The sequence below is a fragment of the Kalmanozyma brasiliensis genome (genome assembly GCF_000497045.1).
Source record: "Kalmanozyma brasiliensis GHG001 unplaced genomic scaffold PSEUBRA_SCAF14, whole genome shotgun sequence".
Classification (NCBI taxonomy): Eukaryota; Fungi; Basidiomycota; class Ustilaginomycetes; order Ustilaginales; genus Kalmanozyma; species Kalmanozyma brasiliensis.
In genome coordinates, this window is record NW_015961953.1 from 116,938 (window position 1) to 133,454 (window position 16,517).

General features: G+C 58.5%; 8 protein-coding genes across 8 annotated transcripts; 4 read left to right on the forward strand and 4 right to left on the reverse strand.

Annotated features, from left to right (window-relative positions):
- Positions 1-110: 110 nt before the first annotated feature.
- PSEUBRA_001483 (Major facilitator superfamily) lies at positions 111-1,802 on the reverse strand (the record flags this gene model as incomplete). The annotated part of the gene is made up of 1 exon (XM_016434736.1): positions 111-1,802. One exon carries the CDS (start codon positions 1,800-1,802, stop codon positions 111-113), a length of 1,692 nt encoding a protein of 563 aa, XP_016293773.1.
- Positions 1,803-2,513: 711 nt separating this feature from the next.
- Positions 2,514-4,004, forward strand: PSEUBRA_001484 (Inorganic polyphosphate/ATP-NAD kinase, predicted; the record flags this gene model as incomplete). The annotated part of the gene is made up of 1 exon (XM_016434732.2): positions 2,514-4,004. One exon carries the CDS (start codon positions 2,514-2,516, stop codon positions 4,002-4,004), a length of 1,491 nt encoding a protein of 496 aa, XP_016293774.2.
- A 109-nt stretch (positions 4,005-4,113) lies between these two features.
- On the reverse strand, positions 4,114-4,892 carry PSEUBRA_001485 (Protein of unknown function DUF1014; the record flags this gene model as incomplete). The annotated part of the gene is made up of 2 exons (XM_016434743.1): positions 4,114-4,787; positions 4,880-4,892. The coding sequence occupies 2 exons, from the start codon at positions 4,890-4,892 to the stop codon at positions 4,114-4,116; spliced, it is 687 nt and encodes a 228-aa protein (XP_016293775.1).
- A 203-nt stretch (positions 4,893-5,095) lies between these two features.
- On the forward strand, positions 5,096-5,733 carry PSEUBRA_001486 (Rhodanese-like domain protein; the record flags this gene model as incomplete). Its single annotated transcript, XM_016434726.1, has 2 exons — positions 5,096-5,571; positions 5,643-5,733. The coding sequence occupies 2 exons, from the start codon at positions 5,096-5,098 to the stop codon at positions 5,731-5,733; spliced, it is 567 nt and encodes a 188-aa protein (XP_016293776.1).
- A 278-nt stretch (positions 5,734-6,011) lies between these two features.
- Positions 6,012-6,683, reverse strand: PSEUBRA_001487 (Ubiquitin-conjugating enzyme, E2; the record flags this gene model as incomplete). The annotated part of the gene is made up of 3 exons (XM_016434749.1): positions 6,012-6,341; positions 6,445-6,528; positions 6,618-6,683. 3 exons carry the CDS (start codon positions 6,681-6,683, stop codon positions 6,012-6,014), a joined length of 480 nt encoding a protein of 159 aa, XP_016293777.1.
- Positions 6,684-8,822: 2,139 nt separating this feature from the next.
- Positions 8,823-10,856, forward strand: PSEUBRA_001488 (Protein kinase domain protein; the record flags this gene model as incomplete). Its single annotated transcript, XM_016434728.2, has 1 exon — positions 8,823-10,856. One exon carries the CDS (start codon positions 8,823-8,825, stop codon positions 10,854-10,856), a length of 2,034 nt encoding a protein of 677 aa, XP_016293778.2.
- Positions 10,857-11,325: 469 nt separating this feature from the next.
- Positions 11,326-12,429, forward strand: PSEUBRA_001489 (uncharacterized protein; the record flags this gene model as incomplete). The annotated part of the gene is made up of 1 exon (XM_016434729.1): positions 11,326-12,429. The coding sequence occupies one exon, from the start codon at positions 11,326-11,328 to the stop codon at positions 12,427-12,429; it is 1,104 nt and encodes a 367-aa protein (XP_016293779.1).
- Positions 12,430-12,571: 142 nt separating this feature from the next.
- On the reverse strand, positions 12,572-16,309 carry PSEUBRA_001490 (CLASP N-terminal domain protein; the record flags this gene model as incomplete). Its single annotated transcript, XM_016434740.1, has 1 exon — positions 12,572-16,309. One exon carries the CDS (start codon positions 16,307-16,309, stop codon positions 12,572-12,574), a length of 3,738 nt encoding a protein of 1,245 aa, XP_016293780.1.
- Positions 16,310-16,517: the final 208 nt, after the last annotated feature.

Genomic DNA, 16,517 nt, shown 5'->3' on the forward strand with positions numbered 1-16,517 from the left:
TTCTCCAGCTCCTAGCACACATCGAGGCGGTCACAGTTGAAACAGAGAATGCTGCATTCAATCCAGTGAGATCTGCACGATCCTTTTGCTACCCTTGTCCGACGACCAGCCTAGTAAGCATACTCAAAGTACGGGTTCTGCCAATCGGTCCAATCCTCGAGGATGGCGCGCGTCTTGATCTCGTCGACCTCCTCCTTTGTCTTTGCCTCTGCCTCCCTTGCCTGCCTCCTTGTCTTGTTCTGCCACCAGAGGCCAGCGTCCAGGATGAGTGTGAGTACAATGGTGATGGCCATGCATGAAATAATCGCGACGAAGGTTCTGCGATAATGAATAGGTGCCTCGGAGGCGAGCGTCAGGTACGGCGCGATGATGTTTCCCACGTTGTATCCCGCGAACACAAATGCCGAGGTGATGCTCTGCTTGGTCGCGCCTGCGACGTTGGCGGTAGAGAGCGAGAGCATGAGCACGAACGGAGCGCCAAAGATCGGCAGCAGATAGTAGCCTGCCAGGGGCACGGCGCGGTTCGCCCAGTTGCCCTTCCAAATCATCGCCGCACCCGCCATCACAGGCAAACACGTGAGCACCAACAACACCGACCGCGAGTTCTTCACCTTCAACACAATGATCGTCGAGAGGTAGATCGAGATGCACGTCGTCGCTCCACCAGGCGTCTGGAGGATGATGGAGCGCAGAGAGGTGTAGCCGAACGAGCGAATGATGTACGCGCCGAAGGCGGTGACGCCACCGTTGCAGATGTAGATGCTGATGGCCTGAAGGAAGAAGATGTAGAGCTTGTAGTCGAGGAGCGCCTCTTTGGCCTGGGCGAGGTTCCAGCGCTCGCGGATGCCAGAGGTCGAAGCGGCGACGTTCAGCGATGCCAGGCGGTCTTTGAGTCCGGCTGTTGGGAGGGGTGTGGCGGGCACTTCAGTGAGGGCGTCCTTGGTGGGGGTAGTCGAGTGCTCGTCGACAGTGTCCTCCTTGTGATTGTCTTCCGAGCTGGTGCGCAGAGTGGATGAATCGTCGTTCAGCTCGCCGGTGATGTTAGAGCGCAGACGACCAGAGGCCAAGCTCTTCTCCTCGGGAGAGAAGCGGTTGTAGCCGGGAATCTTGAGCAGCGCATCACCAACGGGAGAGGATGGCAGCAGAGCCAGCATGACCACACCAAAAAGAATGGTGAACGCTCCGGCGAAAAGGAACATGTACTTCCACGCTGCGAGCTTGGCTCCGGACCGACTGCCAGCCCTGCCGAGTCCGTAGTTGACCAGGCCCGAGAAGATGGAGAAGAGACCCGTAGCGGAGTACCAGATGCCCAGCCTGAGGGGCTGTTCAGACCTCTTGTACCACGAGCGGGTGATCATGACGAAGCCTGGGCTGACAGCACTCTCGATGGCGCCCAGAAAGAACCGTTGCGCGATCAAGCCTCGCCAGCTACCGATGGCAGGGGTAAGGATGACAATGATACCCCAGAGAACGATGGCACAGCCGAGGAAGACATTGGGGCGGAAACGCTGTACGAGCAATGCCATAGGCAGAGCAGCGACGAGGTAGCCCCAATAGAAAGCCGAGGTGGCGGTTGAGTAGCGCTCGAGCGAGGTCTTGGCAGGAGGGCCGGGATGCACGACAGACAGCTCGAGGTCCTTGAGGATGCCGAAGATGGAAGCCGAGGCGAGGATGGCCTTGTCGTAGAATTGAAGACCGTAGGCGACAGTCATGAGTGGCATGAGGAGCAGGTCAATCTTCCAAAGGAGGCGTCGCTCCGAGATGGCTGCGACGCCACTAGCGGCTGCATCGTGCGACACCATCTTGAGGTTCGCACGGGAAGCACCTTTGAGGATGATGAAGGATGGTGGAAGGAAGCAGACAAGTCGCAGACTTTGTGGTAAAAAGTAGGGCAAGGGGCAACTTGGCATGAAGAATCTTTACAGAGATTTGTGCCACGAGGGAGTGGCAAGGGTCTTGATAAGACAAAGAAAAGCGCGCGGAAACAAGCGGCGCAAAGGATAGCGGACTTGGCGTTGAGAAGATTGAGGCTTTTGCAGGCTGCAGAACGAGTCACATCAGCCTGATCCAGATCGACAAGGTGGGCCAACTCGGCCCCTCACGTCCAAGCTAACAACCTCCTTGCGAATCAAGGAACAAGCCAGATCTTCGGACCGAAGGTACAAGATCGATCCCGTCCTGCAACTTCCTATCTGCGTGAGACGCCGCTGATCTGCGTCTGCCACGAGGCGATCAAGCATCTGTATTCAATCAACGAGGCCATCGTGCGGACCGCTCTGGTGGCACACGATGAAAAGCTTGCACAATTTCAAATACCGTCAAGTATTCGTGGTTATGCATGGTGGCGGCCTAACAAGAGACTCGGTTCTTCTTTGCATGTTAGGTCCCACCTTCGAAGTGGAGGATGCAGGTCAAAAGAGTCAGGTCATGAACACCTTCCAAACGCTGTCCCTTCCTTCCTTCTCAGCATAGAACAAGATCAGCGCAGCTTACGCGCAGGCTCAACAGCAGAGATGGCAGCGCCAAGTAGGGCCTCGACCAAGGTGCTTGCGACGACTGCCGAGCTCATCAACGGCCTGCACAGCAAAACTCCACTCAGAGCGACAGTAAGGCTTGCGACCTCATCGCAGACTCGACCGCTCCCGACTGCGTGTCCAAGACGCTGGCAGAGCTCGTCAAGCTCAGCAATACCTCTCAAGGCTAGATCATTCACCTCTGCAATTTCGGCTCGTGCTGCCGAGAAGCGACCCGAAACATCACGCCCAACACTCGCCGACCTGCCGGACAAAGTGGACGTCTCCGTCGGCCCTGCCGGTCGTCTATCCAAAGTCATCCCAGCCCGCAGTGGCTCCAAGATCACCACTCGAGTCGGCAGCAGCTATGCTGGCACACACACATTCTCCTGGGAATCTCCACCCTCGAACGTCCTCATCGTCAAGAAAGCCCGAGATACTCGAGCGACCAAAGCCATGTCCCGTATCATCAAGCATATCCGCGAAGAGTACCCTTCGCTCAACATCATCCTCGAGCGGCAGGTGATCGATTCGAACGACGGCGATCTTGCCAGCACGTATCCGGAGCTGATCTCGGCCGATGCGGGGGAGAAGACGTTGTTGGCGCAAAAGACGGATTTCATCATCACGCTCGGAGGGGATGGGTCGATACTGCACGTCTCGAGTCTGTTCGATCGGGACGCGGTGCCGCCCGTGCTCAGCTTTTCGATGGGCACACTCGGCTTTCTGCTGCCGTACGATATCAGTGGGTATAGAGAGGCGGTGAAGGATATGGTGGAGGGGAACGTGAGTCTGCTCTTGCGCATGCGGTTGAGGCAGACGAGCCACCGGTCGGACGGCGAGACGTTCTGTCAGGTGGAGGATCAACGGTCCGGTGGGGGCTGCTATGACGTGCATCTGATGAACGAAGTAACTCTTCATCGCGGTCGAGAGCCACACATGACAAAGATCGACGCGTATGTTGACGGTCAGCATCTCACACAGGCGATCTCGGACGGACTCATCATTGCGACGCCCACCGGGTCCACTGCGTACTCTCTCTCGGCAGGCGGTCCCATCGTCCATCCATCCGTGCAGAGTCTGGTGCTCACCCCGATCTGCCCGCGATCGCTCAGCTTCAGGACCGTCCTGCTTCCAAGCGACTCGGTGATCCAGCTCAAGATCTCGGACGACTCGCGCTCGCCCGCGGAACTCACCGTCGACGGTAGGATATCCAAGCTCCTCCAGCCCGGAGAGTATCTGCAGGTGTCGATGAGCCCGTTTCCCATTCCCTGTGTCAGTCGCAAATGGTCCGACGAGCAACCTCCGCCGAACACTCTTTCGACCGCGGCGAGCTCGCCGGCACAGATGGCAGACCCAGGGGAAAAGTACTCGGACCGAGGCGAGGACGATTGGGTGCGCGATATCAATACGCTGCTCAAGTTCAATGCTAGTTTCGGCGGAAGGGGTACGCTCAGTGGCAATGGCGGATTCGAAGAGGACGAGGAGTAGAGGTGCGACCGCGATTCTTACTACAGTCAATCACAACATCGCACACGACAGGACACTTCCGAAGTGCTTCGATTGTTTCTGAAGAAGGCTGAGCAGGACCGACCGACGATCAGTCGCGCAATCGCTTCTCCGCCTGACTCCTCTTGCTGTCCAGTGCGGCGAGCTTGTCCTCCTTGCTCGCGTCGTACGCGACGCTGAGTTGGTTGAACGGGTTGTCGGGGTGTTTCTGGAACTGCTTGTACAGCAGATCGTGGTACTGCTGCAACCTCAGACCCTTGTGTTCCTCCTTGATGATCGGCAATTCGCGCTCCTTGTACGCCTCGAAAGCAGCCTTGAACCTTCTCTCTGGATGCCTTTCGATCTGGCTCGCTGCTGCGCCCTTGCCGGCCTTATCGCTCCTCTCATTGACCAACGACATGGCGTCCAACGCATCATCGAGGTTGCTCGCCGAGAAGCTCGGCATGGCATCGATACCCGTCGACCCACCGGACTTGAGCGCCGACTTCTTCGGTGCACCCTTGCCCTTGTTCGCCGACTTGACGGGCGCTGTGGGGGTCGAAGCTTCGTCTTCCGCCTCGAGCCGTCGCTTCTCATCGGCTTTGCGAGCTGCTTCGGCTGCTTTGTCGGCTTTCTTCTCGGCCGCAGACTTGCCTTTGCCGCCAGCGGGGTCGTCCCATCGCGCAGCTTCTTCTGCTTCGGCCCGAGCAGCGGCTTCCGAGGCCTTCTTGTCCTCGTTGGCCGCCTTCTTGGCTCGTCCGGACTCCTTTTTCGCGTTGCCTCCACCTGTGTGGAGAGGAAACAGGTTCGAAGCTGCGTCAGTGAGACTAGTCGGGGACGAGAAAGGTTGCAGTTGGTAGCAGTGTGGATCGACGTACCTTTGGCTGGCATGATTGCGACTTGTAATGGGATCGAGGTGTGGTGGAGGGAAGATGAAGGAGTTGCGTGCTTGGTCGGTCGATCACGTCCTTGCGAAATTTAGAGCTGCCTTTTGGTGGGCTCGAAACCTCCACTCTTCTACTGCGCACCGGCCAGGTTGCTCACCCTCTCCCCACCATCTTCCCATCACTTCTTCATCCGTGTCGATCTTCACCATGTCAGCTCGCTCGCTCATCCGTGCTGCCAGGCCACTGCGCACTCTGCCTATTGCGCTCTCGCGCACTGCCGTCGGCCCTTGCCCCGTTGCCTTGGCCCGCGTTGCCCCTGGCCCGCTCGCCCTCACCCACCGCACGTTCACTTCGACCCCTCCGGCTCGCAGCAAAGACGCCACCTGGCAATCCCGTGGCATCGTGAAATATTCAGAACTCAAGCCCGAGACCGAATCTCCTTCTGGTGACATCACAATCATCGACGTCCGTGAACCCAACGAGGTAGCTCAGGGCATCATTCCTTCCGCCGTCAACGTGCCCCTCTCGCAGTTCCAAACCGCCTTCAGCGGCAGCGGTGGCGATTTCGAACGTCAATTCGCCTTCCGTAGACCGGAGTACGATGATAAGGTGGTCTTCTACTGCCGAAGCGGAAAGCGCAGTCAACAGGCGTTGGAGTTTGCCCAGAAGAACGGTTGGTGGAAGTAAGTAGAACCTCAAACAGAGCTGATGTACAGAGAGACAGAGTGCTGACGTTGTTGCGTTCAAAAAACAGCGTGAGGAACTACGAGGGGAGCTGGCTCGACTGGGTCCAGCAGGAAGAGGCTAGAGGACAGGCTAGCAAGATCAAGGAGGACGACGACTGAACCAGGCTCCTCACATTTCGACATTGTCAATGCAATGATCAACGTCTCTTCGAATCGAAAGCCGAGGCAAGGAATCGTGCGATGGCCGTCGTTCCAAATCACCCTCTCGCGCATACCGGAGCCGTCGGCTTCCATCTCACCAATCCCCCACTGATCGACCTGCGATGGAGAAAATCAATCATGCTGGTATTACACTAAGCCTCTTCGCGTCTGTATCTGTACAGCGTGGCCGCAGTCTTCTTCGCTTCGTCGATGCTTTTGTTGTCACTCCCACGGCTTTAGACTGTGGTGGCCATCTCGCGAGCCTGCTGCCTGACGCGCCTCTCGTACGCCTGGGCGTCCTTCTGGAACATGGTGAACGCCTCGCTCTGCGCCGGATCGTGCGGGTTGGGGTCGTTGAGCAGATCCTGAATACCCAAAAGGATCTGCTTGATGGTGATGGCGGGCTTCCAGCCCTTGTCTTCGTCGAGGATGCTAAGGCAGACGGTGCCGGAGGGGAAGACGTTGGGGTGGAAGAGCGGGGGTGTGAACTTGCACTTGGGCGGCTTGCTGGGGTATTCTTCGGGGAAGAGCATCTTGAGCTTGTACACGCCGCCCTCCCATGGCGTCTGAGCGGCGGGGAAGCAAAGCGGATCAGAAGGAGTGGTAGAAGACAGTCAGCCGTGATGCTTCTTCGAGGTTTCGAGGGTGCGGAGCAGGGGAGAGACCTACGTTTGCTTTGCCTGGAATGCCGACTTCCCAGTTCATGAGATCGAGCGATCCATCTGCTGCTTTTGCTGGACGTGCGAAGAAGCCCTACGAGGTCGATCACATTTATGCGGAGCAGATTGCGGAATAGGTCAGCTAGTGCGGCACGAGTGGGAGACTGGATTGAGAGCACCTACGAATGGGTGGTCTTTGCGCCACTGCTTGCGCTCCTCTGCAAGTCGGTTCCTGCAAATGCCCGACATGCTGAAGGCCTACGAGATGATGGTGATCGCGGAGCGGTGGAGGTTGCGGATTGCTTGCGGAGCTGAGACCGAGCTTCGATGCTGCTTGATGACGGTCGTGCGAAGGATGCGTGGAGATCGCGAGACCGAGGTTGAGCTTCGTAGAAGAGCCGCGGTGAGATGATGCACTTTGCGTTCGTAGATGCGGGTTGAGGTGCAGGAGAAGTGGAGGGCAGAGACGAGATGCAGCCGAGCGACGACTGGTAATGCTGTGTGGTTGACGAGCTTGCTAGCACAGTGCTTTGCCCTGCGTTTCGTTCGTGGGAGAGAGTCGATCGATATGCGGCTCGAGGCGATGGTGGTAGTGTTGGTGGAGGTCCAAGGCTCAGTCAAAGGTGATGATGTAGGAGGTTCACAATCCCAATCGTGAAGATGCGGGAAAGCAACACTCGCCTCAGCCTTTCCATCTAACACTTCTTCTAGGAAAAAGACTCGGCACGTGATGCACACGGCGGTTGACGTTTACAGAGGTCTAACACACTGGAATTTTGCGCTCGTAAGTCCGTCGAGGCGATGGACCTTTCCCTACTGCCCCATCCGCTCAACGCATTGTCTCCAGCTGGACTGCATGTCGGGTGGCCATACGCCGGCATGGATCGTATCGCCTGATGTCAATGAGAAAGCGAAGCACTTCAAAGACCTTCTCAGGCTGGTGAAAGAGAGCAGAAGAAACGTTGAAGGCAGTCGGCGTATGGCCATTTGAAGCTCAAAATACTGGAGGGGGCCCTGGTGAATACAAAAGAGTTGAAATACGCTTACGCCGCACCAGGCATGTTTGAATTGAACACGACGCAGTCTGGCGTGTTTGCTTTCAGGTCTGGCTTGCTGAGCCGCTGAGGATGAGCTCTAAATTTACCCTTCCGCTGCCAGTCTTGAGCCGAAGAGGCGATTTGGTCCCAAATCTGCGTCATCTCTCTTTGTGTAAAGAGCAGCACACAACGTCAGAGCCGAAAGCGCTCTCTCTGTCTCTCGTAAACGCGTCGTCAAGCAGACACGCTGCTTTGTCTGGCACAGACCGAACGGCCAACGGCACAACGTTCAGAGGGGCAAAAGCACAAAGGGTGGGAACAGTGAGCTTGATGAGAACGCCTCTTGCCCTCGCCACGCTCTCTTGTCTGTCTCTGCCTCAGGCGCAGCTGGCTGGCCACGGAGGCGTGGATGAGCTGCGCGCTGCTGCGGTTCGCATACGGTGCAGACGACCCACTTGCTGTGATGCCGTTCAATTCCCCTTTTCGCCGCCACTCTGCGCTTTGACAGCGTACTTGAACAAGTAGAGCACACTCAACGGAATGAGCTGATAGGCAGCTTGAGAACATGTGTCGGTGGGTGCTATAGTTGAAGAGCAGTCTCGCCCGGCCCCTTCTTGCGACTGAGTTGAGTTGAGTTGAGTTGAGTTGAAGGCCGCTGTGACTCTGTGTCCGCGCAAATGGGATTGACTACTCCACTCTCTCTCTCTCAATCAGCCTAGGCCAGGCTTGCCTTGTGTCGCTCTGTCTCCTTTCCGTGACGGAGCCAACGCGTGCTGCTGCGCTCTGCTGCCGCGATATTTTTTAGGACTGCTTCAGAGGTCAGCCTCTCCCGATTCCAACGCATCGACCCTCCTCGTCGCCTGTCACTCTTCCCTTTCTCGTATCACCCTCTTTACCATCACGTCTTCCCTCTTCTAGCGTCTACCGCACCCGCTCTATATCGCGTTAGCACCCTACCAACTTCAAGCGCCCATCTACAACAGCTCATCCTTAGCGCATCACCCACTCGGATCCCCCATCTCACCAACGCGTATCTCCGCGAGATTGCATCGACCCGCATCCGCAGTATCACTCTAGCTATCCTCTCTTCACTCGCTAGACGCCTTCGACGAGTGCCAATCAGGTCTCACTGCGGAAACAGCTCATTCTTCCCGCCATCAGGCCCGTCCAGCCTTCACCCACCTCCACTTGGCACACCTCAGCCCACTCGGTCACCCGCACCATCTCCAGCGTCGCAAGATCTCCTGCGCCAACATAACTGTGATCCTCCTTTGATCTCTTCGCTCTTTCATCCTTTACGTTCGGTATCGTGTGACTTCGCACGCCGAAGCTGGACCCCACATCACTCTCCATGGCAACGGTCGTGCCACGGGCCAAGAAGCAAAGGACAATACCTGACGAGCTCATCGGCCTCAACCCGCTTCCCCTTCAAGGCATCGATCCCAACGATCCAAGCATGCTCGCACATCAGCATCCAATACCACCACCACAACAGCAATATCCTTACTCCAACAACCCTGCAGCATCCTCATCCAACATGGCAGCAGCCAGCGGCAGTAGACCCGCAAAGCCCGCTCCTGGCTTCCAAAGAGTCAACGAGATGATCGCGGGCAAGGTACACGAGGTGTTTGTGATTGACGACGACACACCCCCACCAACCAACCCGCTCAGCGTGCAGGCGGCACGCGATCCGCATCTCGTCAACAACTACGCACACGCCAATGGTCACGCAGCAGCTGCGCCTTACACATCCACATTACAGGGCTACGCGGATCCACGTTACGACGCTGTGGCTCAAGCGCCCAAAGGGAAACGCAAAGCGCAAGACAACGGATCGAATGCCCGTGTTGCAGGCGCGCATCTGCACATGCTGCCCCACGATGCCGACCTGATCGCTCCCGCACCCCATCCTGGTCTGCAAGGCGTGCCACCAGAGGCGCAGCTTCCAAAGAGACGCAAGCGAAGCCATCCCGTCAAACCGGAAGATGCAATCGCAGCGGGCGGGACCTTTGATCCAAACGACGCTGCCGTGGCCGCTCACTTCGCAGCGTCGGGCGCACCGGGGTTGGTACCAGCCAAACGACAGGCCCCGGAGATGGTTCAGGCGAGAGTCGCACCCAACTATCGAGGAGGCTATCCAGCCGGAGCAGGCGCGCTCGACTACGCAGCACGCTACGATGCCGCAGCTGCCAATGCTGCCAACGCCGCCTTCGCACAGGCGCATTCGGGATACGAGGGCACTGCCAGCGCGCGAGATTCGTACGCCAGTTCCGCATCCTACGTTGCCGCAGCCGCTGCCAACACGGGCCCCGTAGACGACGACCAGGGTCACTTTATCGTCAAAGAGGGCGACTACGTCACGAGCCGATACAAGATCCTGCGGCTGCTCGGTCAGGGGACCTTCGGTAAAGTGGTCGAGTGCTACGACAAGAAGCTACGCAAGTACGTCGCCATCAAGATCATCCGTGCGGTGCAAAAGTATCGCGATGCGAGTCAGATCGAGATCCGCGTGCTGCGCACCCTCCGCGAGAACGACCCGACCAACGACAACAAGTGCATCCATCTGCTCGAGACGTTCAACTTCAAGAACCACGTGTGCATCGTCTCGGAGCTGCTCGGCAAGAGCGTCTTCGATTTTCTCAAGGAGAACAAGTTCCAGCCATTCCCGCCGTTGCACATCTGGCAGTTTGCGAAGCAGCTCATGCAGAGCGTTGCTTTCCTGCACCGATTGAATCTGGTACATACGGATTTGAAACCCGAGAACATCCTGCTGGTGGCCAGCGACCATTCTATCGTGGCCACCTCGAGGCGACAGAATGCCAAACGCAAGCATGTGCTGCACAACACCGAGATCAGGTTGATCGACTTTGGGTCGGCGACCTTCAACGACGAGTTCCACTCTTCCGTGGTTTCGACGCGCCACTACCGTGCGCCGGAGATTATCCTGTCGATGGGCTGGTCTTTCCCATGCGACGTGTGGTCGATCGGATGCATCCTCGTCGAGTTCTTCACCGGCGATGCGCTTTTCCAGACGCACGACAACCTCGAGCATCTCGCCATGATGGAAGCTGTCCTCGGAAAGATGCCCGATGACTATCGGCGCAAAGCGGAGACCTACAAGCCCGAATTCTTCAAGCACGGTGCGCTCAAGTACCCCGTTCCCGAGACGAGCAAGGACAGCCGCAAATACGTTCGGCAGATGAAGAAGCTGCAGGATCTCATCAACACGCCCGCGACGCAGACGCAGTATGCCAAGCACAACTCGCGCTTCTTGGATCTGCTGCGGAAGCTGTTGGAGTTTGATTCGTCCCGAAGGATCAAGATTGCCGATGCGTTGAAGCATCCCTACTTTGCGCTGGATGAGAAGGATTTCCCGCCCATGTAATCGCTACTGGATGTGCTCCGCTTCCCACATGCTACCCGTCTTACGCTGCATCCATACCCTCGTCATTCACTTGTGCCGGTTCCGCTCGCATCTCCCTCCTGCAGCCTGACAAACTGTACGACTAGACTCTCCTTACCCTCGCATGCAATCGCACATAGCAGAATGTTTTGCCTTGGCACAACGTCTTTGTGCGGGATGAAAACCTAAAAGTAACACGGTGCGTTTGCGAGCGGGAAATTGACTTTGTGGGTGGTGGGGCCTTTGCATGCGTGTGTGCCTGCGTGTTGCGCTTTGCAAAAGTGGAGAGACCAACACTTTTTTTTTGGGAACACCTTACGACTCAGCTACTTACATCCCGCACCTTACATCCTGCATCTTTCCCAAGACGACGTCATCTCCTGCGGCACCTATCTACGAGGACGATCAGTATCGGCTGCAAGGGAAGCGACGAGGTGCGAAGAAACGCAAGATGGATCCGGCCTTCTCGTTAGCGGACGAGCTCGATCTGCAGCGGCAGCACGATAACGAGGAGGGGGAGCTGCAGTTCCACCCTGGGCTCGACCAGTACGACCACTACGGCCATGACTTTGCATCCGGCTCGACACTTGAAGACGAGTTCGCGCACGCTGGGCCATCGACATCGCACTTTGGCGCAACCTCGTTGGATTCCGAGCTGGAGGGTCTGCATCTTCGCGGGCACGGAACGGACCTAGCCTCTGAGCTCGGCGGCGGCGGTGGAGGTGGCAGTCTAGCCGACGAACTTGACCCCTCCTTCACACCAGAGGCCATGTCGCGGCATGCCTCTTCAGCGTACGAAGACACCCAGCCTCTCGCGATGGAGGTTTCGGCACCCACCCTGGTCGTTGCACCATCCGAAGAAACGTTGGCGCAGACAGAAGGGTTCGTCTCCCAACTCTCCCTGCTCTCCGCAACGACTCCGGGTGGCGAGGGGGATACGGCGCAGCTCGAGGCGGTGGCAACCCGATATTTGACGCTACTCTCGCAGTGTACGGCGGAGAGGGAGGCGCAGTTACGGGAGCTACGCGAGCTCGAACGACGTCTTGATCGCGATCTTCCCGCATTCAGCCTGCCGAGCACATCGAGCTTCACCTCGATGCCATCCACTTCAAGCTGGGCGTCCGACCTCTCCTCACCTCCCTCCGGTCATCGCACAAGTGCTTCGATAAGCACCATCAGCAGCGATAGCACCCTCACCCCGCCCCCGAGCACTGTCAACCTACCCCTCGTAGAGAGCGCAGCGTTCGCCCCGCTATACACGGCAACCGGAAGTCTGGTGGGAAGTCTCACAACGATTCACGAGCACACGCAGGTGACGCGAGCAACGAGCGCCGACGCAGCGCGCAAGCTCAAGACGGTGCGCGGACTGGTGGACAAGTGGAAGTCGGACGTGGAGAGTGTGGGCGAGAGCGAGGCGTGGATTGCTTCGCAAACGGCCGAGCGCGGGAGAGGAGGGTCGTGGGTGAGGGAGCAGGTCGATTGGTGTCGAGGGAGGATCGAGGAGGTCGAGTGTCGAGCGAGGGTCCTACTCACACCAGTATCCCTCGCTGGATGATACCTCAGCACCACTTGCCAAGTCTTTAACCCCACACCGCTCGTTCAAGAGATCACACATCTCACAACCCCCACGCATTCACACCGCACACAATCCATACCATCGTCCCCAATCCAATCGCATTGCATACCCCCCGACCCGTCTACTTCTTGGAAAAGTAATACATCAACACATCCAACAGCCCCGCGTCTTCGCCGTCCAACCCTAGCGCAGCGAAGATGCGTCCGTGGCTATCGGTCACGCCCTCCGCCAGACATTTCGCATTGAGCTTCTTAAGCATTGTAGTGCTGACGAGCCTCAGGTCTGCGGTTGGGGCGGTGAGTGCGCCTTTCAGCAGGGGTGCGAGACGCGGAAGGAAGTCGTCGAGCACCAGTTCTGCCGGTAGACGCAGCAGGAGGGGCGTGTAGCCGGAGCGGAGGAGTGCAGGCGTCACCCCCGCACCGGGGTGCAGCGGGAGGAGGTCGAAGGATAGGATTGGATCGCAGTGCGAGGCCCACGTGGAGAGGATCGTCTCGTGCCCTTGGAGCGCGGTCTTCCTCGCCACTACCATCGATGATGGTGCAGGGGTCGAGATGGATAGTGATGCGATGGAGGTGAGGAGCAGATCCAATAGCTCACCTTCTTTCCCGGTCGCCGCGAATAGCGAGGCCTGATTCTCCACCAGTCGATGGAGCACCACTTGGGCGCTCAGCTGCAGCTCCCCGGGTGTGGCCTCGGAGAGGTATGGCTTGAGTGCACCGAACAGGCTGCTGAACAACCCGCCGTCGAGCCACGCGTCGGTGCCGGTGAACGACTCCTCGTCCGATTTCGGCGCGAGACCGTTTGGTCCGGGATGGAGGAGCGTCTCGTCACCTCCCTCGGCGGACGATGGGGAGACCTTGAACTCAGCCGACAGCCTCGCGAGCCTCCTGAACGTACGCACATCCGCGGTCTGACCCTCGAGCGCGCGGATCCAGCCCCACACCTCGGGCTTGGCCTTCGCTGGCGATGGCGAGGCGATCTGCGCATCCAGTCGCTTACCCCGGTTCTCGAGCGCGCTACCTCCGTTGGCTACCTGTGGAGGATGGCGCGACGGCGTCGATGCCAGCACTCCCCCACGCGACCCATTCGGCGAGGGAGTGTGAAGCATCGACACGGGTCGCGGCAACCCCGATCTGCGAGCGCTACCCGGTGTGCCCCCAGAATGCCCACTCGATCCGCTCGACGTCGACGCCGTACGCTGCGTCTTCGGCTGCGGAGTCGACTGCAGCGAATCGAGCGCGTTCTGCCGTTCCACCAGCACGGACTGCGTCTTGACCGCACGCGTCGTGGCGGACACGGGGAGCTTGAAAGGCGAAGTGAAGTTCATACCCATCAGATCCATCGATGCGTCCTCGGGTGCGCTGAGCTGCACCGTGTCGTCTTCGCCTGCACCGTTGAAGCGGGGCAGTTGGGTGGCGTCGCTCGTGTCGTCGGCGTCGAAATTGGCGATGCTGAGGTTCTCGAGGTCGGCGTCGAGGCTGGTGTGGTTGGTGGGGATGGCGCGATGCAGGCGAGGCGTGCTGGAAGAGGCGGGCACTCGAGCGGAGCAGTACGATGATCCCGAGCCGGAGCCTTGCGAGGATAGTGACGATGAAGAGATGGCGCGGTTGCGTGCGACGCCGGGACTGAGGCCGGGCGAGCTGACTTGGCTGGAAGCGGGACCACGACGCGGCTGAGGCGTTTCGAGGTCCAGAGCGACGGGAGTAGGACTGGTCGGAAGCGGGACCGCGATCGCAGTCTCGATTCGCTGGTGAGCTGTGGGGCTCACGAGTACGGACAGCTCGGTCGACGGCCTCAGATTCGATGCCTGGCTCGACTGTTGGGCACCCTTCCTAATCGGCATGAATCCAGTGCTTCTCTTCGCAACGGGAGTGGCGGATTCCTCAGCCGGAGCTTGACGTTGAAGCTCGTGGTGATGTTGCTGGTATTGCTGGTGCTGCAGCTCTCGCTGCTGTTGTTCGGCCAATGCAGCCCGCGCATCAGCGACGCGAGCCTCGTGTGCGGCCGCAGCATCCTCGGCCTTCTTGCGTTCTCTCTCCTGCGCAGCTTTGGCTGCTGCCGCCTTCTTGGCCTGGATTAGCGCCATCGATGCACCGCCAGGCCTAGCACGGACGGGTCCAGCACCGGCTTTCGGCTTCTGTTCGACGATGGCCTCTGTCTCCACGTCAGCCGGTGCCAACGCAGCCACCTGCTTCTTCGTCGATGGATCGAGCGAATTCAAAATGACGTTCGCCTGGTCGGGCCAGTAGCGGTGGAAGATCCAGAATGCCTCCCTGCCCTTGGTCCTTGCGGCTGGATTTGAGTCGCCGACGCCCTTTCTCATGCACTTATCGAGCAGGTCCAAGCCTCCATGCGACTCCACCGCATGCTTGCGGTGCGCGGCGTGGTGGTTCAGGACGGTGCAAAGGTGATCAGCAGTCGCTGTTCGAGTGGCGACATTCTTGTCCTGCATGCCCTGCCAGATGAGCTGGAGGTAGAGCGGGCGGAAGCTGACGTTGATCATGATTGCCGCCGCGGCCTCCTGCGTCGCGTTGGCGATAAGCTTCTTCGTGAATCCAGCCATGCCGATGAGGTGGATGAGGAAGGCCTCGACACAAGGGCCGAGATCATCACCTAGCTCGATGGCCAGCTCTTGAACGAGGTGGACGCCGTGCATGGACAATGTGGTTCGCAGACTGGCGACAGATTTGAGGATGCCCTCTTGAACGCTCTTGAGCTGTCCGACAAAGAAAGCTTCTCCGAACTGACGATGCGCGCCGGAGACGATGAGACCGCGGATCTTGATCATGGACTGTTCGCGATTGAGCCAGTTGTGCTCGGACTCTTTGGACTCGAAGAAGGGCATCATGGTTGCGAAGGTGCGTTCCAAGTCGGATCGGGAAGCGATGTAGACTGGGCGGATGTCGTCAGCTTCGGCAGTTGCGGCAGCCGATTGTGCTGTGGGAGGTGCGGCTTGGGACGCAGTTGCCTTGGTGTACGAGGTGGGTGTCTCAACTTCAACGCCATGAGACGAGGTGGTCCGGCTGCGAGTGGTAGGTGCAAAGGCTGATGCTGTTGGTGGTGGTGGACTGAGGACCGCCTCTGTTGAAGCTGACGGCGCGCCAAGCACCTCGCGAAGGATGCCGTCCGCGGTCTGCTTTCTGACAGCTCGCTTCTCGAGCTCCTTTTTGAGGTCTGCTTTGGCGCCAGGAGCCGCGCTGCTGAAGAGACTGACAAGCGTTGAGCGGGCACCTTCCCTGACTGTCGCATCTGCATCGAGCAGCAGCTCCACTGTGATCGGAAGAAGCGGTCTGACCGGGTACTTTTCGCAGTTCTGCCGCAAGATGGGTAAGAGCAGCACCGATTGCTCTCGCACTCGCGCCATTTTGGCGGAAAGACCTCCTTCCCGGAGAGTGCGCTCGAAGATGCCAAGCGGCGTTTCGGTTTCTTTCCCCTTGCCCGAAGACGTGAGCTGTGCCGAGCTGATGGCATACGCAGCGTTGCCGAGCTCGATTAGCGCAGTGCGTGCAGCTTCGCGGATGCGTTCCTTCTGATCGCCGAGCTTTTCGATGGCTAGCAAAGTGACCGAGTTGACCAGCATGCGGACATTGTGGTTGAGCACCGACTGCGTATCGGTGCCATCGCCAGAGTAGATCATCGAGGCGTACGTTGGGATGAAGGAGAGGGAAGCTGTGCTCAAGGCCTGGTTGGAATGCTTGAGTGCTACCTTAACAGCCGAGGTGACGGCATCTGCTTCGACGACATAGCCGGCTGATTCGATCTGAGACTGCAAGGAGTGTAGTGCTGCGACTCTCTTGTCGACTTCGATGTTGGACTCTATTCGTTGCGCCAGCTCGTAGATGGCATCCGGGTCCGCCATGGTTCGTGATTGATCGTGCTCCACACGCTGTTGGAAGCGAGAAACGATTGGGTCGTGCGATGTAGCTCGCCGCAGCAATGCAGATGATTGTGCGAGATCGGTTGCTGGATTTTGAGAGACGATGATGGGTCAAATCTGGTCTGCTGAGCGTGATGATAGCAGCGAAGGAAGAAAGGGCAGCGAAGGAAGAAAGGGCAGCGTTGGCAGG